The sequence below is a fragment of the Nothoprocta perdicaria genome, unplaced genomic scaffold (assembly GCF_003342845.1).
Source record: "Nothoprocta perdicaria isolate Ctin4 unplaced genomic scaffold, notPer1 scaffold_19, whole genome shotgun sequence".
In the NCBI taxonomy this organism is placed as follows: domain Eukaryota; kingdom Metazoa; phylum Chordata; class Aves; order Tinamiformes; family Tinamidae; genus Nothoprocta; species Nothoprocta perdicaria.
In genome coordinates, this window is record NW_020455093.1 from 5,815,824 (window position 1) to 5,843,579 (window position 27,756).

The window sequence follows — 27,756 nt, forward strand, 5'->3', positions numbered from 1 at the left end:
TCTGTGAATCTGTGAATCTGTGACTTATTGCTGCTATATACATGAACTGGAAAGCTATTTAGAACTTGTTGCTGCTCTTTCACGGGTTCAGCGCTGAAATCTGACTAAAGGTGATAATTTTTTTTTTCTGCCCGAAAGAACTATTGGCTAAACCATTTTAGTGACAATCATTGTCGATTTATAAGAAAATGTAAACTGTGGAGAATTGGTATGAGTTTGTGGGGTTTTTTGTGCTAAGAGCGTCTTATGCAAATGTGAAGCGTTTACTTTAAGTAATTATCTGGGGCTTAAATATTTCATGCACTGAATAATTCTCAACTAAAGAATGCAGAAGACAAAATCTTACTTTTACCTTTAGCAAACCCCAAAACACCCATTTGGTCTGGATCCCTCTCTCAGTACTAAATTACAAGAACTTGRTCCTCCCCCAGCCCTAAAGCTCAGTTAGTTTTGTGAAGGAAATGTTACAAAATTGGTAGCACTCCTGATTAGTTGGCTGCTTTGGCTATGTTTTAAAAACAATGTTGCAATGCCTTTACATCCAAAAAAACTTACAGTAATATTTGTACTAATTAACTGCGGTGCACAAAGTTATTAGCCTTGTGACTGAATTATCCCTGTAGCACTACAAGCAATTAATATTTGTAACTACAAATTTTGCTAAGATAAAAGAATATCAAGGATCAACTTCTTCAGAAATAACATTCTAGCAACTGAAGAGCAAATTCTGCCTTCCCTCACAGTCATGCAGTCAAATGTGGTAACTGTCATGACGGCAGAATTTACCCTCCAGCCTCATTTTTAACTAAATACATATATTTTCCTAAAGAAAAACAAGCCCTGTCTTACTTATCATTGCTCTTCCCTTCTGAAGGGTAAATATTGATATTTGAAATACCTAAATTGTATTTACAGCTGTACAACACTGATGTCCCATACTTGCAAAATATCTCTCGTGCTCCATGAACATGGGGTAACTTATACAATCTGCTTAAAAAAACAACTTTTCTTAAAATAAAGAAAAAGCAGGCGAGCTTACACGTTTTCTTTGTCAAATTCACAAACAAAATACATGGTAATGTGACAYGCCACGTCGTTCCAGCCCCCAGATGCCACCATCTCCACACAGTCCTCCTCATCGTAGGCATTGTTGGGCTCCCCGCTGCGCCACTTGTTGAAGGTCTGCATGGGGGACCGGTCGGAGTAGACGAAATTCCCCTCTTTTTCCAGGTCGTTGATGCCGATGAAAACTCGCGWGAGCCCCGCTTGGTTGATGTAGGAGGCGATGAGGTTGTTGGCGTGCTCGTCCTTGGGCATGCTCAGCGTTCCTCCTCTCCCGTGGCAGTAGAGCTGGGCCTCCACGTACCTCTTCTCCTCCTTCACCAGCAGATAGATCTTATTATCTGTCTCACGCACACCAGCAACAGCTGCGGGGGAGGGCAGTGCTGAAAAGTGAGCACTCGCGTTTCTATAAACCAACTTACTGCACACCCCAAAAGACCTGCACAAATCAGACGTGAAGTGGCGGTGCTCACTCCGAGCAATCTCGGTGGCCACGCGCGCGACCACGAACAAGGAGGCTGTTTATGAAAAATACACCTACCATTTTTTATGAACTTTAATTCTGTCGTGAGCTGCGCCACTTGGATATCCATTTCACCAATAGCCTTCCTTAGCTGGCTACACTCACAGGGGATGCCTGCAAAATGGCGCAAATAGACCACAATCAAAAAACTGTGACATCCTCATCATTATCTAAATAGCTTTATGGAAAGGTCCAGCCCAGTGGACCCTATCACTGGCCTGCTTATCACACTGGCTTCCCTCAAATAGTAGGTGAGACACCTTCCACTCAAATAGTAGGTGAGAAACTGTGGCCTCTGCTACCCTGAACAGTCATAGGATTCTCACAGGTGTTTGCACCCAAACAGTGGATAAAATTCTGCTTTTCATTCTTCTGCGAAGAGTTTTTCTTTTCCAGCAAAAATCTACACAGCGTATTGTTTCTCTGTCTCTGTTTCTCACAAGGAATCTAATGCAGCAGATCAAAAAGGCAAATGTTCCTACCACATAATGCACGTAATTAGGTGCAAAACATAATTCAATTCGGTTGAATTTACTGTAGCTCTCCTGATAAAAGAAGACAATAGAAAACCATCTATTATGCCAAATTGATATTGGTTTGAAAAAAGATACTCTGAATGAGAATACTAAAAGAATAATTGCTACTTCTGTGAACCCGAGTTTCAACACTAGGATCAATTATAGCTTCCGGTTCTGCATACAATTATTTGAATCTGCATTTGACTCAAGAGAAAACTCTCTGRGGGGACTTTTAGTGTACTGGGAAGGAAGGAACAAACTGGGCTTTTGCCATGGACCTGTCGCTTCTGTAAGTAGTGAGCTTGAAGCCTAACGCTCYGGCCTACTGGCTTGCTGTGCACTTTCATAGAAAGCAAAATAAAAGCCTTTACAAACAGCTTATACTTTTTAAGCCAGACTTCCACCTTTTCCTCTGGAGGATCTAAATCTCGCTGCTACAACCATAACCCATGCTGGGGCAGAGCCTTCCTGCACCCGTTCCTTTGGGGTGGCTGGAAGTCAGAACAGGATAGGCAGGGAGGTCCTTTTGCTCTGTGATGAATGATACAGACAGCCGTATTTAAGCTCCTACTATGCTCCCACAGTGATCTGACCTCTGAGGAGATCTGAGATATTATTTAAAAAAATACCTTARAAGTCCAGCAATTTCTGCAGCTTCAGTATTTTTTCTTATCTAATTTGAAGACATTACAGCAAATTATACACAAATACTTATTTGTCATGTTTTATCCCAGTGTGTCAAAAGATATATTTTTTGATGATRCATGAATCTTCTAAAATTCTTCATGTAGACAAGACTTGCCATGGCTTACCTGGGTCGCCATTAGGACCCGGTGGTCCTATGTCACCATTATCTCCTTTTTCTCCTAAAAACATGAAAAGGAATAGAATTTAAAGGCAGCTTTTTGGTGTAACAGTTCAGTTTGTCTCTAGTAACATTCAAAGTAGAATGTAGAAATAGGCCTAAGTCAAAAAAAAAAAAAAAAAAGAAAAAAGCACTTCATAGAACTAATAACTTCTGATGTTGTAGAGAGAAAAGGACTTAATCCACGTGCTTAAGTAAATATTGGCTCAAATGATTTAACCAAAGGCCTGCAGGAAGCCTGTGGGGAAGGCAAGTACAGAACTCCAGTCTTAGGCTTTTGAAACTATATAAAAATACGGTGCACCCTCCTATCCTGTCTGCACTTGCATGTTAGTGCACAAAGTTCTTCATTTAGCCTCAAATCAGGATTCCCAGCTCTAGCTGTCAGAGCAAAAGGGAACTCACTGAAAGAGCTTAATCACCTGCTTGACTGCATAGTGAGAAACTCCCTATTGTGATAACCTGAGACGAGTCCACCATTTTTGCAGGCCACTAGACTTTTTTCGAAGATAAATAATCACAGATTTTTCGTCTGAGACACAAATGGGAAAGGATTGAACTAAGCTTACCTTTTGAACCAATGGGACCAATTTTTCCATGTCGTCCCATGCTGCCTTTCTGTCCTTTGTCCCCCATTTCTCCTATACATAACAAAAAGACAAAAGACCAAAGGTAAGAAGGTAGTCTGATACATTCAGATTCCAGCACCTTTGCAAGTTCAGTTTTTGCAATGAGCAATAGCGTGCTATATCCCCAATATTTGCTGAACTCCAGGGGTCCAACTCATTCCTTGTCAAGGTCTGATGTGTAACAACCTAGATACTGATTTAATCTTTGCAAAGCAATTGATTTTAATGAGGCACACAGGTGTAAATGAAAACTGAGCTTGGCTGAGAGCCACTGGAAAAGCTTTTGCAAAGTGTTGTCAGATAGCGATGCCAGAATTAGGGTGAAAATGAGGGGAAATTCCATTAGAACATGTAGGTCAATGGACTAGGTCTGTTATGGAGCTGGAAAGACCTAAAGAACCAAGCACAATTGGCAGTTTACACTAATGAAATGGCTCCACTCTAACCAAAGTCTAAATTTGGCTGTTGTGTCTTATTTAAACTATCTAAATACACTAAAAATTTGCACACTAAACATTTAAAAATTAAACTAATGAGAAATAAAAATGAATGAAGAACACACATATGTTCATACTAAAACACATAAAGTTTGAGTAAAAACAAGAACGTTGAATGATTCTGTGGAATACATGATTCTTGGGAATACTTCAAAGTGCAGTTGTAGCAAAGATGCCCCTTGAAAATCATATTCCTCAGTCCTTTTTTTTTTTACAAATAAAAAATATCGAACTCACTGTGAAGAGAAATCGTCAACTAATCTACACGAGACGGTCATAGCCACCTATCAGTATTTGTCCATGAAATATTCCCAGAAATCTAAGGTGAGACATTTTGATTTGCCTGCTTTTTTGGACTTTGACCTTTTTTCTATGTACTGTATTTTCCTGTGACAGGTGAAGTGAATATTGCAGTGGCCTGACGGGAAACAGAATTTGCACTGGCGGGTTCTTTGTCGTGACCCTCTTCACAAAGCAGGCTGAAGCATAGTGCTTGTTGTTACTAATAAAATGTTTACTACAGTTCAAGTTTTGAAGTTAGCAATCTAAGCTCCTCCAGAGCTCAAATAAAAGAACAGATAAAACGTGTCTGTTATGTCATGCAGCTCTTTTGGGTGGCATTTCTCAAACATTATGAAAAAAATATCTTGTGTAAATGCCATGAGTAGCACTTCAGCCTCTAAAAGCCTCATCCTACCCCATATCYGCAATACCTGTGTACAAATTTAGGGCATCAGCAGCTGTCAGAAATAAACAAACACAAGCCATTTAATAGGTGAGTACAGCAGGTTTACGAATTACTCAAATTTTGGCTTAAACAAGGCCATCTGCAGTCAATAAACTCCACATAGTCCAAGCTTCTCTCAGGTGCAACTAACTCTTTATTACACATTATTATATTTAATGCTCTTTGGTTCTGGTATTGCTTTAGACATGATTACCTGCTTTTTTTTTTTTTTTTTTTGGTGCATCCATCTGCCATTCTGCAACTTTTCTCCCAGGTTTTCATTCTGATCAGATCTCTGACAAGACCTGTTTGCTGCTTTTTAGGGAGTGTGTTACTTGCATCCTTTTTTTTTTTTTTTTTTTAAATATATTTTCTGAGACCTATGGAAGTAGTCCTTACATTTTGATAAATTCACTATGCAGTGTGTTTTGCATTGTTTGCCATATTGTGGGGCTAACTATAGCCCTGAGAAGTTTCAGGAAGAAATATCACAGCCCTGTATATGGTGGCTGTACTCTTCCCTTGGTGCAGCACCTGAGTAAATCTGCCATCAGATTTAGTCCTCTTTGTACCTTTACTTTGGGAAGGAACATGGTCTGGTTGCTGCACAGCTGTGGAACTACTTATATGAGGTACGTTTTTGACTGTCTACATGTCATTAGAAGACAGAAGGTATGGTGAGACAATGGGGAAGAGAAGCCAAATGCCTCCTGAGGCTCCCATCCTACAGAAACACAACACTGAGACGGCTCTGAGAATTATTGGCACAATTTATTCAATGATTTTCTCAYCCAAAATTGTTTCTTTGCTCTAAGACACATTTGTTACACATTGTTTAGCTAAATAAGAAATCAATGAGGCAAGTTYGACGGAAAATCCACTACAGGGGTCAAGCAATTGAACCCTTGTGAATTGTTACAGCTCAGGCCCAGTTGTGGATCTGTGACAACTAAAGATCTGTTGTCAGGATGTGGGATTCATTGTGGAATTCACATACTTCCAGTATATGTTTTGAAAAGCTGGATAATTTTCTGASTGATTTAATCATTAACCTTAACTTAAAAGCTAATTAGTGGTATGTTTCAGGACATAAATTGATCATCACCAGGGTAAGAGGTGATGATACTTCTCCTCCATGTTACTCCAAGTTTCACATAGGTATCAGTTGATGATACCTGTTCAGGTTACGAAAAGATGATTTCCTCTGAACTGCCAAAAGGTAAATGTGTTGGTCTAATTCATTCCTAGCAAGTCCAATAATCAATGAATTTCCTTGTTTCCAGCAAGAATCAGGCTCAGTCACTTCTTGGATGTGCAATCAGTTAAGAAATTTGACAAAAATATTTTCCCTTGTTCCTATATTTTCTAAATATTCCTATATTCCTCCCTTCTGGGGGAACAGAAAGAACAGAATGAATTCAATCAGCTTAAGATTTTTTTTTTTTTTTTTTTTTTTTTACTACAGATTTACTTGCAAAATGTATTCCTGGTTTGTTTCAGAGACTCAATCCATGGGGATGTGCAACTTAGAAAAATACTGATGCTACTGTCAGATATTCACCCATTATAGACGACATATTAAGGATGTATTTTCTTAAAAGTCTCCAAGAATATTAGCTTACAATGWCTTCATCAGGTTGTTCTAAAAGTGAGCTTTCTCACTTGGGATTGGGATTGCAATATCAGATTATATCAGATATTTACTTGCTCTTCCATATTACCTCTTTTCAAGCAGCTTTATCTGAAATTAAACAGACATGTATGTAGTAAATAAATGAAATATAATATATAAATGAGACATCACTTTCTTTCTTCACTGCCCAAAAGAGGACTGCTTTTCAATAACAGCCAGTAAATGCTATGTGATCTGCTCAGAAGTAAAAGTGTGAGATCTCAAATAATGAAGACTTATGTCTCCTGTACTCATTTAAAGAACTGGTTAGATTTGGTTTTCTGCAGCAGTGACTAACCCCTGCTTCTACACCAGGGGCTTGCTTATTCTGCTTATTCTGCAGAACAAATCACAGGATTTCAAGAGACCCTCATCTGCCTTGAGGGTTTTCAAAAGTTTAAATACTTTCTATGAAGCCCTTTTTAGTGGGCCTGTGCTTGCCAAAAATGCAGTCTAAAAAGTCATAATGAAATCAAGAAGCGACTGCTGAAAAGAAATGAGGACAGTGAAAGAAATTAAGTCCCAAAAGACCAAGTGTAGGAAATTTAACTGAAAGTGAATGGGGAATATGAAGCAAGTCATCTGTCATCTCTCAGATGAAGATGATATACAGTGGAACCAATTATAGAGGACTTAGCGGGTTTTGGAAGCAACTAAGGTCTAAATGACCTTTTTGGTGGTCCTTTCAGACACACAAACAAAAGAAGAAAGAAAATACCAGAGATGAATGGCAGACTGCATAACCAGTGGGAAGATGAAGGCTTTGGCTCTATGAAATTCTGTAAATTGAGTTATTCATACAGCATGACACATCTTTTCAGACAGGATTAACTTGAAACAGACAAGAAGGTAAGAAAAGGAGAAGGACCAAAAACACAAATCCAGCAGAAATTCAAATATTCAATGTTTCGGACAAATTGAATTGAGTGTGTGAAGGAGAGGAAGATAACTGTTGTTTATATTCCAAATTTATATTTAAAAAAAATCAAATGAAAATTCCTATATATGAAATGGAATTTGACATATCAGACATCATAGAGACATACCTAACAACACTAATAGAAGTGTACCGAACCAGACCAAAAGTCTGTCAAGTCCAATGCCATCTTTGAAAGCAATTAGCCAAGGATATTTAGAAAAAAAGAAGGTAATACACAGATCAAACAAGTGTCATTCCCCAACATATCTCCTTAGTCTTCTGGCAATTAATTTTCCCAATTGAAATATTTAACCTGACTTGAACGAGAACACTATTTTACAGGCTTATAATGATGTTATGGTATTACATATTCAATTTATATTCAAGACACCTTTTAGAATTTTATTGACAACTGGAAGTTGAAAAAATATGAGCAAACCGGTGCACTCTGTTACAACTTTACCCTAAATAAATCCAAATTATACACACCACTGAAGGCTGGTGATCGTCTAGGGAACAGTGATTACAACTGAGTTGCATCTTCTGTGAATAAAGAGTGGATAATCCCAAGTTATATTTTATGTAGCTAGGATAGATTCATTTCACCTAGTATTAGGCACCTGAAAGTTAGGTGTTTAGTCTAAGCTACTTATTTAGACTCCCTTTGTAGGCAATGCTAAAATAACACTGCTTAGCAATGATTCATCCCACTCATGTTAGACAGTCATCTTAATGACAAAGTGAATTTTTGAAAGCTTTGTATAACAAAGAGGAAAAAAGGAATGATTACGAATCCCTAATCATGAGAAATCAGAAAGGCTAGAAAATCTGTAGGAAAAACTAAAGACATTAAGAAAAATCAGATCTAGTAAGGTAAAGGAAAGGTTTAAATGATTTTAAAGTAGATTCGTAACAAAATAAGTGGTGACAGTATGGTCCATGTTTTTTTTTTTTACATTCAAATGCCACTTACACACATAAATGCATTTATAAAATATATATCTTTCCAGAATTAGGTTAAAGACACATAACTGAGCCTGTTCATACCAGTGGTCCCTGTGGCCTAGTATACACATTGACAACAGGAGCTACTATTAAGGAGATTGTGCAACCCTAGGCAAAAGGAACTTGGTGGCTTGGAATTGATTAAATTGTGGATCCCTAAAGTCCCTATTTCCCACATTTATTTACATTCAAGATCCTATTGCATTCAAGTGGAACTGAAGATARTTTTGAATCAGATATCCACTTTTTGAACACAAGACTGCCAGTATCTGGACTTTCATGTGGAATTCTGCCTGCAACACTCCTCAGTCAGCAATACATTCACCTATAAGTTTACTCTGAAATGTAAAGGATTGATTGATTGCATAATAGTGAGCCATCAGTAATATTAAAATATAAATTGAGGTATTATTATCTCTCTTTAGAAGTTAATTATACAAATCACTGGATGCCCTGGCTCCAATCCAGTTATATTAATGAAACTTTTCATATATTTAAAGGCTATATCTATACATGCAGACTAAATTGCCAGGGATGGTTGCCTGACAGTGGGAACTAGGTGGCCAGGAATGGTACAATCTATGATTGTACCAAACGATGCTACACTGTTACATGACTCTGTTTAACATACTAGTTGAGAAGGAACATGATGTATAAAGGCTGAAATTAAAGCATTAAAATAATGTATTTCCAAAWGTTTAACGCTAAAAGTAAATTAAAAGGTCTTGAATGCTTTTTAAGTGCTGTTCCTTTGTAATACATTCCAACATTAACTTCACTCTCTATTTTGATTGTCGTAAACAGAATCCATGCTAATCTGTGAAAATTCAGATTATATTGTTACTGAAAGGTATGCGAGGAGTTTGTATTCATTCATATCAACAGATAAGATCATGACTCAGTCACAAACTGCGATCATTCCTATCATGGAACTGTACAACAACCAGTGCAAGTGGGGATAGCAAGGCTTGATACACCTTCCACCCTACAACCTGCACTGCAATGCATGCTTCATTCATTCAAATGGACCATTTTAATTGATCCAGTACTCTATGCTTTACATACAGTCAGCACATAGTTTTATATTCTGCTGACATGCTATGCATCATAATTGACCTACATAGTTAATTAAAATCAATGAGGAAAGTAAGTGGAATTTAACCTTAATCAGTGCCCAAAGACATCAAGATGTCTGAGGTCACCCTGAAACATTGGGATGTTCATAGCTAGATTTATTTCAGGGAAGTATAAAAGTATTAAATGTATATCAGCTTCCGAACTATGAAAATCTGAAAATATCATAAGAAAGSGATATGCTAAAAATATTTGTAGCACTTTCTCATCTTGAAATGTTTATTTTGAGTCAAATTTACTGAGGAAAATATTTCTTATGCTATTTATTCACTGGTTATGACACTCCTAAGTAGTCCAAAGATGCTAAGCACATTGAATTTGCCCAAGAAGCAARAGAAAAGAAGAAAAAAATAAAAAAGATTTTTGTGATAACCTGAAGTTACAACATAAAGTAGAAAACCCTACAAATGTTGTAGAGCTACCGTTTCTTCCTCCTGTAAACCATCATTTGCTTAAAGAGCAGCAAAATACAACCAACATAGGCAGTTTCTCCCAGTAGRAAGAGCAAAATATTAGCCTCTTCCTGTCAAGATGGTAATTATCAGACTTCAGTAAAAATACACTTAAAAACTATAAAAGTGATTTTTTTTACAGTTACTGCCATTCAACACCCTACTGTCCAAAAGCTCAACCACAGTGAGCATCCATATGTGCACTTAAAAGGGGGCAAACGCATGGTGAGGCAGCAATTTTACCTATCTTTCATTTTGCACTGAGCTATGCTTTAAGTCATGGGTAAGTTAGATTTTAGTCTTATGGTAATTTAGCCTTATGGTAATTTAGATTTTAAAGAGGTCTCTGAGGATTTTAAAGAGGTTTCTGAGGATTTTAAAGGACATCAGTGGTGTAATCCCATCAAGAGATGAAGAACAGAGCAAAAAATAAATAACAGGTCATTTAYGGATATTAGATAATCTATTGAGGAAGAGACTGTGGAGTGGTTATTTCTGGAGCACTGTGGTGGACCAACTAATAGTCTCCAAATGATGGCCAGTTCCTAACCCTCCACAGACAGGCTGAATGTCCCACTATGACAAAGATGTCAGTGTGCTAGATACTTCAGTATTACCTGCTGTCATGACTTCCTAAGAACTATGTGATATTTTATTTTTGTCTCAAAGTTCCATCTTCCAGATAACAAACAGGAAAACCTTTGGACTGATGGAAGAGAATACACAGCTGGGTGACTCTCACTCTTCTTCAGTCTAGGGGTCAAGAAAAGCTGTGCACAAATATGCACAAACTTAACTTAAGGTCTGGAGACTTCCAACTGACTTCAGAAGTTAACTGAAGACTTAAAGATTTTTTCAGATGAGTGATTTCCACAGGACAGAAGTCACATCTGTGAAGTCTGTGTCAAACTGTGACTCTTCAGAAAATGCATAGAATATATTGCCATGATGAATTCTTGCAAAATATAGTTCAAAAGATTTTTAAAATTATGATTTATATTTCTGTAAGTATTTGTGAAGAGCAGTTGATGAAGCCAAATGTCTTAAAAACATATAATATTAATTAAAAGATGAATTAAATAGAGTTCATATTAAATATGAGCCTGTAAACTCTTTTTACTTTGCTAAAATAAAGCTGTTAACTAAATATTCCAAGAACATACATGTCAAGTCAAATTTACTTGTACAAAGAAAAGCAGAAAAAAAATGTTGCTTCAGAAACTGTAGAATTTTACCATGCTTGGTTTGAAAGCATTACSTGGCAAAATACCAATATGGCATGCATTAAAATTTGAAGAAGTTCTTTCACCTCTTTGTTGTTTAAGGTTTGTTTTAATTTCCACTTCAAATCTTCTTCATCCAGGCCCACCAGAATTTTGGACTTTTGAAGATATGGAAAACCAGAAAATTATCATAATTATAAGAGCTAATCAAGCATCTCTTATGAATTTTCAACACATTTGAGTGYAGGTGCTAGATGGTGAACCAGGAGCCATGGTCTCCTGGACTGCTATTGACAGATAAGGACTATTTGGAGGTACATTGACTATTTGTTGTGTACATGATAGTCAAGGGCAACCTTGGCTGCAGGGACCATGATATGAATATTCTTCTTAAGGGAAGTTGGTAATGGAAGTGGGGAAGCCAAGTAGGAGAATAAAAGCCCTGGACTTGTGGAGAGCTCACATTAGCTTATTTGGGGAAGTGGTARGTAGGATCCTATTGTAGGCTGCTATGCAGAGTTGCCCAGGAAGAGCTTCTCATTCTTAAAGAAGAGTTTTCCTTTCCCATGCTTTGAAGCACAAGACCTGCCCATCACAATGTGCAAGGAAAGCAAGCAGATTTGGCAGAAGTCCAGCTTGGCTGAACAGGAAATTGCTGGCTGAGCCCAAATGCAAAAAGGAAGCATACAGGAGGTGGAGGCAGGAGCAGGCTGCCCAAGGAGAATATAGAAGCACTCCCCAGGCATGCAGGGATGAAATGACAACACAAATGTTTAGATGGAGCTGAACTTGTCTAGGTATGAAGGACAACATGAAAGGCTTTACAGGTAAGTCAATAACAAAAAGGAGAGCAAGGATAACATATGGTCAGTTTGATCAGGGAGAAAGGCAGCTTCATGTTGAAGGACTTGGAAAAGGCTGAGGTACTCAATGCTTTCTCTGCCTTGGTCTTTACTAGCAAGGTCTGCATTCAGGCTTCTCAGGTCTTCATGACCAGTAGCAAGGACCAGAGAGATGGTGCAACCCAAACTAGGAGGACTGAGTTAGGGACTACTTAAGTCAGACACGCGCAAATCCACAGCACTGGTCAGAATACATCCAATGGTCCTGAAAGAGCCAGATGATGCTGTTACTCCTTGTCATTTTTGACAGACTGTGGCAAGCAGACAAGATCCCTGGTGACTGGAAAAGACAAATATTATATCTGCTTTCAAAGAAAGCCCTACCAGCCAGTCAGCTCACCTCAGCTCTCTGCAAAATTACAAATCAAGTTCATATGAAAGCTATTCCAGATACCATAAGTACAAGACAAGGAAACAGCCAACATTGATTTTCCAAATGCCTGGCCAACCTCATTGCTTTCTAYGATAAAATAACTGGCCTTGTGCATAAGTAAATATTATTTACTGAGAGGAGCTTCATGAAGATCAGTAAAGACATATGCAAAGTCCTGTATATGGGGTGCAGTGATATTGGCTAGCCAATGGTTGGCTGGAAAACCCTTTGGCAGATAAGAACCCAGAGATTTTGGATCTCTCAAACAAGAGAGAAATAAACTGAAAATAGGTGAAGAAAATGATTTTATTTATCCTGGAGAATGGTAAGAGGGGACCCGTTACCTAGAGGAGTCTTGCAGAGAAGACAGTCTTCTCCTCTCAGGGATGCACAGTGAAAGGATAGGAGGCAACAATGAMAAATTATAGGAAGAGAAATTTCAGTTGTCCATAAGGAACACATCTCTTCACAACCATAGTGGTGAACAGGCTAATGAAAGAGGAATGTCTGTCCTTGGAGATTTTTAGAATTCTACCGGCCAAGACCCTGAGMAACCTGATCTAAATTTAAAGTCAGTTCTTCTTCAAACTGAAGGCTCAAACCAGATGACCTCTGTATGATCTTTTAGCCTAAATCATTCTATGGTACTACAGCTTCTCATCATGTTGTCTTAGTTTACAGGAGTTGAAATTTCAGTTTGCAATATTTTTCATGATAGTTTCCCTTGAAGGCTACATTTCCGTAAGGAAAATACCCAGTTCTTACTCTGACTGAACAGTCAGACCTCATGGAAATTATAAGGTTTTGAGTGCATCACAAGGGATGAACTTTAGTCATGGATCTTGGTCCCAGGGTAAACCACAGATGTCACATGYCCAGAGCTGACCAAAAGAAGAGCATGATGGATCATGGATCATGGTAAGCAAGTGTAAGTAACCACAGCATTTGCTTTAAAATGAAGTTTTAAAATTCAGCTTTGTAAAAGCTAGGTCAAACATTCTGGTGCAAGGACTGTCAAATGTTTCATTTCAGTACTGAAATAAATATTTTGACTACTCCAAATGTGAATTTTTCAGATTGTGCATCTGCTGGAAAACTGATGAAGGTCAACTTTCCTCTCTATTTTAGAAGCACAAGCAACATGAAAAGACAGAATTTTCTTCAAGACAAAAATGCCACRTTTCTCTCAGTTTTGACAACTGAATACTGTCGAGCACCGTTTCTCTGCAGATCTGCAAGTTCCCTTTGAGCTGCAATGCAATGGCTTTACCACCGTCTTGCCATAATTATTACTGAAGTGTGATCCCAAAATGTGGAGACACTTTAAACCATCTCTGCCTGTTAGGCCTAGTAAAATCACCCTCTCATGGTGATTATACTGTGAGGTATCTTTATGATATCTGTTAGGCATTATGATATCTTTCTTTACAGAGAACATTAAAAAAAAAAAAAAAGAAAAACAAGAAATAGCCTTAAGCTTTTCCCTAATTAAACTTTTTGAACAGAGAGCAATAGTTAAGTCTACGAGTATGTGTATAAGGTATATAAAACACACTCTTCCAGAAAAGGGATAGAGAATCTCCATTATCATCACCTCCAAAGAAAAGGCCCCATTTGGTCCAAAATTACTTTCATATCATCTTCTTTAAGAGTTACCTTTTTCTCCCGGAGGCCCAACTCTTCCCGGTCGACCTGGAGCACCTTTTTCACCCTTTTCTCCAGCCTCCCCTATTAACACAAATAGAAATAAAAGGAAGAATCATATTAAGCCAGAACTATTTTTCATGGTGGCAATGATAAAAGCAGTATTTTCCTCAGTGAAAAGAAAAGCCTATTTCAAGAAAGAGGGAAAAAATAAAAGTGGATGGAGTCTGCCTTATATAGCTTTATTTGATATATAAAGAGCAGTTACCTGCAATTGACCTGCTACCGTAACAGTTATAAGGCCAAAGTTAATTGATTACTGAATTCTTATATATGGGAGCTACTTCTGGGGACTGTTATTGTGACAAACTCCAAAAAGCCCAACAGCATAACTAATTTAAGTAGGAGCTGCAGAATTAGGCCTCAACTTAAAACATTAAATWTTGGCTTCACATTCACCACTTTCTGAGGACCTGTCAAACTCTGTCCCTTTTCAGCAAAGCGTCTTAAGGACATACTTAAGTCTCAAGTGAGAAAAGTTTAACCGTAATCTCATATTAAAAAAAACAATTGTTTATAGCATTTATTGAGCAGGGGAAGATCAGGCATATAGAGAGAATTCCTTCATCTTTATTTTCAGATACATGCTGTGCCTCTTAATGTGTGTGGAATGAAGCTCTCTGCATTGTACTTGCATTTGCATAGCTCATGGCAGCTGGTAGATTTTTTCATATTATAATGCCAGTTTCTGAGAATGTTTGCCTTCCCCCTGTCTGGGAAAGSTTATCTTGCTTTGCCCTCTGCTGTTGTAGTTGGCCATCAACATAAAACATCTTAAACAAAATGGAAGATTGAAGAATTATTTACGTTTCTACCTCCTCTTTAAAAAGATGTATCAGGAGAAGTGCTATGGCTTCTGCAGAAAATCAAGTGTTGCCAGCTACTGCAAAGGGGGAATCCAAAGCCAGACCAGCACATGCCGTATGCACTGGAGGGTGAGCGTGAGCTGTTCTCCCATGGAAAGCATCGTAGCAAGAAAAGCAAATGGGATCACTCACCCCTACAGCTCTCTGGCATAGAGAGAGGTCATGGAGATGACATGTRGAAGCAAGGTGAGACATGGCCACGTTCAAACACACAGCCTCGCTCTCTCCTTGCTGTAGATGCACGTGGTTGTGAGCTGAGCTCAGCCCCTTGTGCTCTGTATTCTCCTTCCCCAGGCTGCCATGCAGCTCCAGAAGAGCTCTCRTGCCTTCAGATATGCAAAAATAGGCCATTCCCTGACATTAATGAGGACAAACCTCACATAATCCCCTGTGAGTAATACTGTTAGTAAGAAGCAGGCTCTTATTTGCCACTTTCGTGAACACAACTTTTTTATTACCAGGTAACTAATAGGCTTTGCATTATTGCCATTCCCCACCCCGGGCTGGTTATGAGTTCTCTGCTTCCCCAAGATAAATCCTGCCAATGACTTTTCCGTGTCTCTGGAGGCTCGGAGCAGGCTATTACAGCCTATTGCTTTACGCGTTCCTCAGAGTGAATGCTGTGCATGAGGAATCAATAAAATAGATCACTCTTGCTTCAGGCCATTACACTTGCCTGCATTTATTCCCGTAATAAGATGACACTGCATTCCTTAGTGTGGGTCTGTCAGAAATCTTCCCTCAGAGCAGGTTACCCCATTGCAGGCTCTACCTTATAGTTTTTCTTTTCAGCTGTCTTAGACCTGAGCATGGTCTAATTCAGCTTTGCAGAGCTCAAGCTTTGCTGCGTGCACTCGGAGCARTGTGCAAGCTGAGGAAGCAACCCCTGTGCAGGCTGAAATCCCCTGCTGAGCAGGGGAAAGGCAGCAACAGCAGGAGGTTTGCCCAAGTCTGCATGCACCTTATTTTTTGTTATTTTTTCCCGACAATAAGAGTAACTTCATTCTGATGGGCCTTTCAGAAGGAACAGAACATTGGGAAGAATATGGGTGAGTGATACAGTAAGGCTTCACTACCCACCCTTCTCCACATACAACACATTTTCCCTTTATTAACATTATTGACTTTTTAAAATAGAGATCATTCGGCTGCCTGGAATTTCAGGACCACAGTACTTCTCTTTCTTTCCTTCATCTTACCCTTTTATATTGTTCAGGATATACATATATATATTTATATTTGTATATTATGAGTTCCTACTACCTAAGCTGCTGACCTTAAACTCATTTGTGCCTTTTTTCTATTCTCAATGTCTTTACTGGCTTTCTTTGTCTTCCACTTCCATCATCCTTTTTTCCTATGGAGTCCTAATTGGCTTTGTGTATTTTAGCTTATTTTCTAATGCTTTCCAGTCTCTCCATTCATTCTTTGTGCCCTCCTTTTCTCTTATCTCTCCCTATTCTTCCTAAATTTCTCCCTKATGCTCTCTCATCTCATTTGAATGCATATTCCCTATCTCCTTCTGCTCCACCACCTCATTTGGGCTCAGCACCACCTCTTAGGTTGAGGGCACCCTCCTCCTCATTCTCTTCTCTGCATCCCGCGGTCTCTCCCTTTTCCTTYACTCCCTCCCAGCAGTGAGCACCCATGGTGGTGGTGCCAGGGTCCCAAGGAGCCTCAGCCTCTCCATCCTCTGGGATTTTACTGGCATCTGAGCAGAGGAGGAGCAGGGGCAGGTCCAAGACATGCGGTGAGCAGCTCCCGCTGCGTGACAGCCACAATTTGGGCATGCAGCCACACGGATGCTCCGTGGAGAGGAAACCTTGGCTGCTGAAATGGGTTGGAGTCGTGCCAGGAGGTGACAGCAGTATCTCATTACCAGCTCTCCGAGCCAGCCCCTCTGACAGTGTAGCTGGAGCTCTGATGGGTTTGGAGAGATTTCGCATTAACCAGCTAGGCTGCATCAGGYCGTTTTGTGCTTCACTGCATTTGCACATCAATCTCTATCACTTTTGCAGGGCTGGTGTCTCGTGAAGTGGAATGAAAATCATTAATGTTTCAGGCTGCTTTGTTGTTTCCTGGCTCAGAATTACCTCCTGAGAAAAGGCCAGGATTATTATTACAATCCTTATATGTTTTTAAAACTCAGTTGCATATAATAATAATAATGGTAATAATAACAACAATGGTCCTTTATGTCACAAAAATAGGCATTGCATTGTCAAAGCCTAGCAAAGACAACTTTTCATGTCAAAGCTTTGGTTTCCAGTACTGTGGTCTGATGATTTGACTGATCTCTATGCCTTTAGACGAGATACATCAAACCTGAGAGTGTCATGCTATATGAGTCACATAAACAGCACTATCTTATGCCTCTTCCACATCAAGTAAAACAGATAAATACTGGAAACAATTTTAATCAAGGTTTCATCAAGCCTTAGAAGATCTGGACATATCAGACTAGTGCTGGGGTTTTTTTGGTTGTTGTTTTGTTTTCTAATTGTACTGTATAGAAGGTAAAATGTTATTCAGATTTTAAAAGTCACCTACTGAAATACGTCTTAAAAATTTTTGTTGCTTCAGTTCAGGCAGCTGTAGATCTCTTATGTAATCATAATAAACATATGATATATAAAAATATATGGTTGATATATATTATAATTGTAATGAACAAATGGCATATTATTTGCTACCATATTCAGTTGGCCMAGCACAACCAGTTCACTCTCTCCCAGGTCAGGCCCTCAAAGCAGGGCAGCCACATCCAAACCAAGGAATTTCTGGAAAGGGCAATATACACCATAGCCAAAACCATGGCTGGGCTTTGCAAGCAGCTCAACTGTGCAGACAACTGTGTGACAGCACCTGAGCCTTGCCCTCTCCCTGAATGATTCCCCAGCACAGATCCAGCCTCAAGTCTGTACTATAGACCTCAGGCACTTGGTTAAAATCAAGCTTTATGTAATGTTAGCAGCAGGTTTCAGGTGAACTGTGTCATTTGCAGTTACTGAAATCCATAACTACCAAAAAAACTGTGAGGTGAGCTGTGCAGTTTTTGCATTTTTTTTTATCCTTACTGTGACAAAGCACAGTTTGAATGTTTGGGTTTCTTTCCTAGTTAATAAGCATTTCTCCATACTCATGGGTATTACAGTCTGATAGAAATATCATGGCCTTCATAAGAGGAATTATTGTTATTAATTATAATAATGGAGCTGGGATTTTATACCACACTGGCAATAAATACTGTTGCTTTAAAATGCTAATTCTTTCCAGATGATGATTTTCTGTCTAAGACACTAATATTAATACATTCTTTTTTGTTATGAAAGAACAATATTTATTATATCATCTTTGTCAGGCAATGTTTTGATGTCATATTGGATAGAAAGGATGTTTTTGCCCAAACAATCTATAGAAATGCCAAAGAAACCGCTCTATTTTCTTATTTCCTGTGAAAGGCACTAGGGCGTTTAAAACCTGAGGAAATTTGTCCCAAAGGACAGCACAGAGAGGGCTAGAAAATATRAAATAATTCCTTGTAGTGCATCTCAAGATGGCAGTGAAAACCTCTCCAGGAGCAATGTAGAGGCTGATTTTAAAGCCTCTGTGCTCAGGAGGGGAAGCAGCACAGAGAAACCARCCGAGCAACCCATCAGCTTAACAAGCACTGTTCACCAGGAGCAGTTTTTGGAAATTTCAACATGCATTCTCTAAACTATGTGGATTTTTTTTTTCTGACATTAATTCATCTTATGACCTTAACACTATGTTTATAGGAAGGCTCTAAACTGGACAAATGAGAAGACCACTGGAAAGCATCTCCTTTGCCTCAGTTAGTAATCATCAATGGTGCAAATTAGCCTGCTAAAAAGAAAGCATTTGGATGATGGAGTAGACTTCCACATTACCTTTGAGGCCTGGAACAAGAATTTGAACAGAGCAGGACTCCTCTGCTATATGTTGAGGATATCCAGATCTTAGCAGTGACAGGAAGGCAAGGCTAATTAGAGTCACCAAGAGAACCAGATCTTTCTTCATAATGAGCACTTACAGGTCACTGACTCCTAAACAAAAGAATGAATAAACAGTTATAAGAATTCCAAAGACTTTCAACAGTTTCTGAACAAATACAGCACCCTGTTACGAAGGCAGTATATTTTTGCATGCCATAACTCGCGCAGCGTGGAAAGAATGTGTGCAGGTCCTCCAAGCAGGTTGTACATTCCTTAAACATACATGACATATGTAGTAGTGCTTATTTGTTTTGGCACTAGCCTGGGTGAGATGAAATTTAGTTAGGATAAGATTCATAACAAAATCCTTTACTCTTAATAACAATACTAATTAGAGCTAAAAACAGGGAATTTTGTGTTTACTGTTTCTCAATAGTAAGCAGGTATCCTTGCAAAGGCATCTATCATATGGGCTTTCATTTAAAGATGTAAGTGCTAAATTGACAGTTAGAATAAATACTGTTCTAAAGAGGCAAATTGGTAGTTGATGGGACCAAGCTTGTGATTTCACTTCCATTCTACCTAAACAATGAAACTGTYCCCAGTAAATTGTTTGGCACAATAGCCCTCACCTGACTCATCTGTGGGGAGGGGGAGAGATAATACTTCACCATCTCATGCAATGAAGATACTTCACAGTCTTCAATAAATCCTAAAAAAAAATCTCTGAAATACACCCCCTTCTAAGCCTACCCACGAAATGGTTTGCCTGATAYCAGGTTGTGAAGAAACATCTCAGAGAGCAGCAGTGCAGAAATGGAATTTGTGTGAGAGAATTGTCAAAAGCTGGTCTTCAGGAAGTCACTAGATATATCCTTGACAAAAACTGTTATTTATGTACTTCTGATGTGTTTTTCCAGACGTTCTTTCGAAAAAGGTCTGTACTACAGCAAAGAAGCTGGAAGTTATATCAGAGTTTTAGCAGAAAGTATCTGTATATCATTTTTATAGCCACAATATAGTTATGTGCATCTTACAACTAGAGCAAAAATGATGGACTAAACTACCCTCCGTCCCCTGAGTCCTTACAAAAATAAGCAAAGGAGATCCAGCACACACATGGAGTCAGTGCACAGGTCTATGCATCTCTAACTACCTGTCTACCACAGTAGGACACGAGCCCTGGTGAAAATCATTGGTGCTAAGTAATCCTCCCACTGAATAAGGAGAGTGACTAATGTCACACATGAGCCACAACTTGCCTGTATTGGACAGCTCTGAACTACTTCATATGTGAGATTCACCAGTCTCAAAAAGACCAACAGAGTGTGGATGAAAAAAGGAAATTTGTGATAARCTGTAATGTAGTGATTTTGTTTTCAAGAGTCTTTTCTCTAAATTTCAGTGTATGTTTCTATGCACATTTTCAGAATACACTATGCAATATGATATATAATCAAAATAACTAAGACTGCCACCCATATGTATGTGTCTGAATCATCTTTAAATTAGCTAGCTCAGGTATCTTGGCGTAACTGGGAAGTATCAGATATCCTTGATAATGTTCTTCTCCTGTATAGTCTTATGCATAAACCAGACAAAAGACTTCAAATACATTAAGCCTGGATTTGGAAACATTTCCCCAGAAGGAGATACTGTAGGGTCCATGCCATTCCATCTGGAAGTGCTCTAGAGGACCTTACAGTACCCACAACAGACAGTCTTGGCTCTTTTTGCAATGTACAAAAAGTGTTCACATTCAATGAACGTGATTCACAATAATCAGCATGTAAAAGAGGGAGCAAGGAAGATGCTGAGAATAAAGGAGTTTCCTGACATCCTCCCTTCAAAGTCTTGTAGGTCCAAGGAGGATTTTGGCATTGGATTAGACAGTGCTTATACATTGAGAGTGATGGGATCCATACCAGGAATAGGCTTTGCAGTGCCCGACACTCCCTGTGTGGGAARTCAGGGATCTATCACTGTCACAGCCAGCCAAGAAGACCTAACAGAGGTTTGTGYCCAAAAGTCTCATTTGGTACCCTGAGAACAGGCGTTTAACTCTTAGCAGAGTGTCAGATACCTTTGAGGGATAGGGAATTGAGTCATGCCCACATTCTGCTGGCCAGGAAAGTAGAGGACATGATTTCTGCCTTAGCCTATAAACACAGTCCCATAACCCAGGAGAGCACCTCACCCAGCAGAAGGGCAACAAGAAAGCTTGTAAGCTTTGAGGTTAAGATATTCAGCCCAAAGCCTGGAAACCTAGAAGTGATGGAGGAGACATTCCTCCAGTACTGTGATAATAGGAATTATTTACAGAGAAGTAGGAGATGTGGTTGAAATGAGCCAAGATAGAAGAAGAAATTGCAATTAGGAGGGTCCACTTCTGCATCATTAGATAAAAAGTCACCTCCTCCATTTGSATTTTAGAGGTGCTAGATGTAGCTGGGTGGAGTGGCCGACACTCCGGAGGGCTGTGCTGCCATCCAGAGGGATCTGGACAGGCTGGTGAGTTGGGCAGAGAGGAACCTCATGAGGTTCAATAAGGACAAGTGCAGGGTCCTGCACCTGGGGAGGAATAACCTCAGGCACCAGTACAGATTAGGGGGCGGCCTGCTAGAAAGCACCTCCACGGAGAGGGACCTGGGAGTCCTGGTTGACACTAAGTTAACCATGAGTGAGCAGTGTGCCCTCGTGGCCAAGAAGGCCAATGGGATCCTGGCCTGCATCAGGAGGAGTGTTGCCAGCAGGTCAAGGGAGGTGATTCTGCCCCTCTACTCAGCTCTGGTGAGGCTGCACCTGGAGTACTGTGTGCAGTTCTGGGTTCCCCAGTATAAGAGGGACGTGGAGCTTCTCGAGAGGGTCCAGAGAAGGGCAACCAGGATGATTAAGGGAATGGAACATCTCTCGTATGAAGAGAGGCTGAGTGAGCTGGGCCTGTTTTCTCTGGAGAAGAGAAGGTTCAGAGGGGATATGATTAATATGTATAAGTTCAGGAAGGGAGAATGCAGGGAGGAAGGGAAGCTGTTTTCACTGGTGGCCAGCGATAGGACGAGGGGTAATGGCCACAAGCTGAAGCACAGGAAGTTCCGTCTCCAGGTGAGGAGCAACTTCTTTACTGTTAGGGTGACAGAGCAGTGGAACAGGCTGCCCAGGGGGGTTGTGGAGTCTCCTACTCTGGAGGTCTTCAAAACCCGCCTGGATGCCACCCTGTGCCACATGCTGTAGGTGTGCCTGCTTGAGCAGGAAGGTTGGACTAGATGATCTCTAGAGGTCCCTTCCAACCTTAAATATTCTGTGATTCTGTGATTCTGTAGCCAGACAACAACTGAAAGATCAAAGCCTCCAGCTACGTTAAATATTCATCTGTCTTTGCAGACTCTCACATAGCTCAAGGGTGAGGAGGGCACGGAGCAGCAGAGCTGTCAGGGCTGTTAGGTAGAAACGAAGGGGTTTCTCAGGGGGATCTAAGCCCCTGAGAAAGCACCATCACTGCTGCAGAGCTCAGGACCATAGGGTCACGGTGGATGCACCCCATGAGCTGGGGATAGCCGGGCTTGCTCAGAACACAGGCTGTCACAGCAGGACGTTGAGGGAACCCTTCTAGAAAACAGCACTTTTGAGCAGCAGCCAGATCAAGGCATCCAGGCCCCACATGGATTCTTGGCAAAACAGCTCATTCTGAGGAAAAAAAAAAGGTAACTGTGGAAATCTTTGAAGAGGTGGCAGGTTCATAATATCTGTAACTGCAGTAAAGGGACAAACTAGTAGTAGACATCAAACCAGATATACCTTCGATTTCACTTTATCTACCCTTTCTTTTCCTGCTTTAAAAAAAGAAATGTTCCCTTTGGCATTAAAACTGCCTTAGACAATTGAAACAAGAGTTTGACCTCCAGGTATGTGCTGCAGCAGCATCTTTCATTTTAAAACAATGGAGAATTCTTTGCCTTTCTGACCTATCTACAAGTCCTTTTGGACTCTGAGTCACAAAGGCTATTTAGAAGACTAAATTCCACAGAAATTAGTCCTCAGGCACAGATGGCAGCTCATCTCTTTCGAATGTGGTCTTTATCTTTGACTTTGGAGTATCTTCAGCATCAGAAAAGCAATGCCAGAGAGAAACCCAAACATGTTCAGCACTTGTAAAAGTCAGATACCTACCTAGAGGTTAAGAGCCTCCAATACCTACCTAGAGGTTAAGAGCCAAACTAGAGGCACTGATAATGGTGATCTATCAGTGGAGTGTAGTCCTGGGTGTTTTGGAGAAATGGAAGAAGTAAAACACAGCATTTACATGTACAAAAAAAAAAAAATAGTGAAATGCCTCTGTTTCCATTAGCAATGGAAACATAGCAATGCAAATAGCACAGTAATTTTAGAACAGCTTTCGAGACCTGTGAGCACTAGGGAATCGGCCTCCCCTGCTGAGAGCAGAGCTTTGCTAGGCCGAGTKCCAAGGGACAAGTCCCTGAGTGGTCGCCAGAGAAGCACCGAAGCTCAGAGCGCCACAGGCATCACTCAGAACGTCGCTCAGGACCGCTCTGAGACCAGCCTTGCCACCATGGGCTTCCCTGCTAAAGCCTCCACGCGTCAGGTGGGAAGCGTGGAGGCCAGATGAGCCAGCAAACATGTGTGACGACCCTGCACAGCCCGGGGCCATGCTGCAAGGGCCAATGCCTTGTCGCAAGCTGCTTTTTATGCCCCGGAGCAACACCACAATCTGCTCGCTTGAATCCAAATGGGTTAAAAAAAATTTAAAAAAAAGACAACATGAAAATGCTACTTGATGGTGTTAATGCTCAAGCCAGCCAATAGCTGCAGCTGTCTCTGTAATCTGAATTAATTCTTGTTTGGGGTTCTGTCATCTCTCTGAGATATTTTTATTTTATTGTTTGTGAGTTGTTTTCATTCTTAATGAGCTACAGCTTTCTCTCCTCTTGAAAACAAGTGCACTTCATTCTAAATAATCTTAGCTGCATTATCTGCTTTCTGGATTAACAGATGCACACAAACATCTGCAGAGCCAGTCCATGTCTAGAAGAAATGTGGACACTCATCTGGGTTTGAGTCAGCACTGTGTATATATCCATACCATATAAGTCTATATATATATGGGTATATCCATAGTATGGACGAATGGGATGGAAATGTCTCCAGCATTCAACAGAATCAATCCCATGAATTTTCAGRTCCTTTTCATCCACATCCCAGCACTTCCTAGAACATCTCAGCAGCAGACACTTCGTTCTTAGATGCCTCAAAGGGCTCCACATCTGAATGGATGCAACACACGCCTGGCAAATCGTGCTATTGAAATGCCAGAATGGCTGGCTGTGTCACAAACTTCAAGCAAAGAAATAATAAATAAATAAATAAATAAATAAAACAGTAAAAACAGTAGAAACAGTAATTCTGCCCTGAGTAACACCAGGGCTGAGTGGAGATCCAGGCTGACAAGCCCTTGGGGGCAGTGGGGTGAGTGAGAGGGGACGAAGACTACAAGTCACTTCTCATCACTTGGCCCGGGACTATGGATCATCCCTGGAAAGGATGCCTCTCACACTGCGGATGAAACCTCTGCCACTGACCTTTCCTTTCTGTGTTGCAGCTTTGCTGACAGCTTGGCCTACGGATGTTTTGTGTAGCTAGGCTCTTACTTTATCTTAGCTCTCTCCCATTTGTCCTCCCAGCAACCCCATCCGTTACCCTGTGTAATCAAGTGTCGACCATTTAGCCAGAATATAAATGAGATTCAATGATAAAGCTACTTAAACTATAGGTAATCATTTTCATAACATTGCTGTGCTTGAAAGTTAAATGCTAAGTGTTGATTTAAAGGTTAAAGCAATGGGCTTGAAAGATAGAAAATACCTAAATGTTAAGGCCATAGGGTTCTGCAAATGGGGASCATAACTGCCATGGTTAGGAAGTCTCTGCAAAATCTATGGAGTGTGCAGCAGCAAAAAGCACAGCAGCAACACATCTCAGGTGCTGATGATGCTGAAGAGCAGGGAGGTTTGCTGCAGAGGGCACAGGAGTGWGTCTGAGCTGCCTAGAAGCTAAGCCTAGCAGATAGGAAAACATTGGTTACTCTAAAAGTCCTTTGAGCCTGGCTCAGCAGAGCTATTTCCTTAGACAGTGTTTGTGAGGTTTAAGGGGCTGTTAGTTCTGCCTGCATAACATAGGTGCCCTTGCCATGGACAAGAATATTAGCCTCACTTTTGAGCAAGAACTGTGTTTTTAAAAACAGTGAGACAACTGGCTGCTGAAGGGGTTCTGCTGAAGTCAATGAGTTTGTATCAGAAATAACTTACTATTGTCTGGGCTGAAAGTGTAAAAAATGGGCTTTAGGCAGGCTGGAATGAAAATGGCACAAAAAGGGGGCAAGTAGGTTTTCAAAACCTGTAACTAGGTGAGACCCACATGAGTTCTGCTGCTGAGCCCCAAAATGTATCACTCTCTGTAGAGAGTTTCAGATGATATAGAGCAACACACAACTAGTATTTTACTAGTTAGTATTTTATTAGTTAGAGATAACTGGAAATGTTAAGCAAAATTTCTCCCACAATGTTTTATTCAATGTCTCTGTTAGATGAGTAGATCTCATCTATTGAGTAGATCTCTACTATTTCCTCCTCTGCAGCTATAATCTACAGAAAGTTWGTGATTTTGGGTGCCATCCTTCACACATGTCACATCAAGCTCACTCCAAAATCCTACCAGGTGCAAATATAGATGGTTAATACTTCTAAAACCTGTGTTTATTTTGCCTTTGGCTGAATTTGCCTAAATTGCAGTCAGCTCAGCCTGACTGCAGTCTGGCTATATAAAGTATATACRTGAGAACCTGATACCCCTACCAGCATCTGTAGGAACCAAGGGATCACCAAGAAACAGCTAATGATTTGGAGAACAGTGTACATTTCCTTACATAAATACAGGCACCCCTTTCTAATTCTCCACATCCCTAAAACCTTAGCAAAGTAGAAGTAGCTTTTGTCCCTGTCCGTTTATACATTACATATGCAAAAACTATGTTAAATGGTAATTTGAAGAGCCAAGAGGCAGAGAGTGATTGCTGCCTCCTGCTTCTGAATGCTGCTAGGATGAGACCGCAAAAAAATGAGCTACTAAGGGATGGAGTAGGCTTGGCACCAAGAGATGGTTGTTTATCAGAATGAATTTGCTTAGCAGCAGATCTCAGCCTAGCCAAAATTATAAGCAGACCCCTGGGCAGGATTCAGCTCTCCTGGCTTAGGTTTGAAAATCGASCCTAGTTGCTCCTGCAATCACAAGAGAGGAAGGCACCTTTGCACAGTCATTCACCTCATCCTGAGTCAGGTCAGATAAATGCATCTCTAAAGGCTGCCTAGGAAGAAAGCTCAACCCTGTAGATACATAAAGTTAGGCAAGGAGATTCCCACCCTTACTAATTAGCTAAGCTAATCTCATGGGAAGGCTAATTGGAGTCCAGCTCACCCACCAAAGCCACACACTGCTGACCCTTCTTGGTGCTATCACCCACAGTTGTCTAAYGCTGTACGGAGCTAGCTCAGCTTGCTAAACCCACAAAAAGCTATTCCTCTTTTTTTAGGGTTATTTCTCAGCTGATTTAGCTGCTCATGTCCTGGTAAGGTAAAATGACCATCTATTCCTGTGAAAAATGCTGCTGGCCAGGGATCAAAGTGCTCCCTGCAGCAGCTGAAATGGCCTTTAATGCATTATAAAAATGCCCTAATGTGCTAACAGCACACAAAAAACAGAAAGATGTGCAAGTGAGAGAAGTAATGGGACTGAGTTCACTAAAAGAAAAAAAAATACAGCATATAATTAAAGAGTGGGAACATTTTAACATGAGGAGAGATATGGCAAAATACCAGGCCACAGTGGAAAATAATATCCAGAAAAAGATASAGAGCATAGGAGATACCACAAGAAGAGACATTTTGCAAGAGCATGCAAGTCACCAAGAGTCATGGAAATTATCCAAGAGTGTTATCCTCAAATGACAAGGACATACTTCTTGGAATTATATCCTGGATATAAAAAAATAACATGATATATACACATGCATGATCAAAATCCTGCATTTAATCTGGGGAAATGTCAATCCAATTTCCATAAAGGATTAGAATTGCCCCTGGGCTGGAGACCTGCAAAGACCAAATACCATTTCACTTGTGATCCTATATTAAAGCTCCTAGGAGCCTGGAAAAAAGACAGAATTAATTATATAGATGATACAGAGAGAATATCTTCAGGAGACTAAGTATCAATGTAGGAAAAAAGAACTGAGCATCAACAGCAAGGAACAAGCTGCAGGGAATGCAACCACATATCTTCATTGGACAAGCAAATAGGCAAGGGAAAACTAAATAGCAATGCTGTCATCCAACATTCCTTTCACTCTTAGGACCCAGCACTTTTCCARGCACAGGTAAGGGAAAGGAAACCAAAGTAAGGGAAATCTGTCAGTAGTAGTTCCCCAGATGAAGGAGAAAAACAAACAAACAAACAAACTAACTAACTAACTAACTAAAACTAACTAACTAACTTACAAGGTATGCCAAAAGGAAGCAAGTTTCAAGAGCATCTTGGAGGACAAACATTTCCCAAAGCAACCTTTTTACCATGACACTTGCATTCAGAATCTTTTGCTATGGATAGGATGCATCTGTCTACATCAAAGACTTAAAAAGATTAAGAGCACACAAGTGATTACA

General features: G+C 40.1%; 1 protein-coding gene across 1 annotated transcript in view; it reads right to left on the reverse strand.

Moving 5' to 3' along the window:
• Nucleotides 1–779: 779 nt before the first annotated feature.
• COLEC11 (collectin subfamily member 11) overlaps nucleotides 780–27,756 on the reverse strand; it is a 33,081-nt gene continuing 6,104 nt past the window's right edge. Inside the window, exons 2-7 of the mRNA XM_026037085.1 lie at nucleotides 18,983–19,138; nucleotides 14,158–14,229; nucleotides 3,538–3,609; nucleotides 2,916–2,969; nucleotides 1,604–1,699; nucleotides 780–1,427 (exon numbers count right to left, since the gene is read on the reverse strand). Coding sequence (XP_025892870.1) covers nucleotides 1,036–1,427; nucleotides 1,604–1,699; nucleotides 2,916–2,969; nucleotides 3,538–3,609; nucleotides 14,158–14,229; nucleotides 18,983–19,112 — 816 coding nt within the window. The 5' untranslated portion in view covers nucleotides 19,113–19,138 and the 3' untranslated portion in view covers nucleotides 780–1,035. The remainder of the gene's footprint in view (nucleotides 1,428–1,603; nucleotides 1,700–2,915; nucleotides 2,970–3,537; nucleotides 3,610–14,157; nucleotides 14,230–18,982; nucleotides 19,139–27,756) is intronic.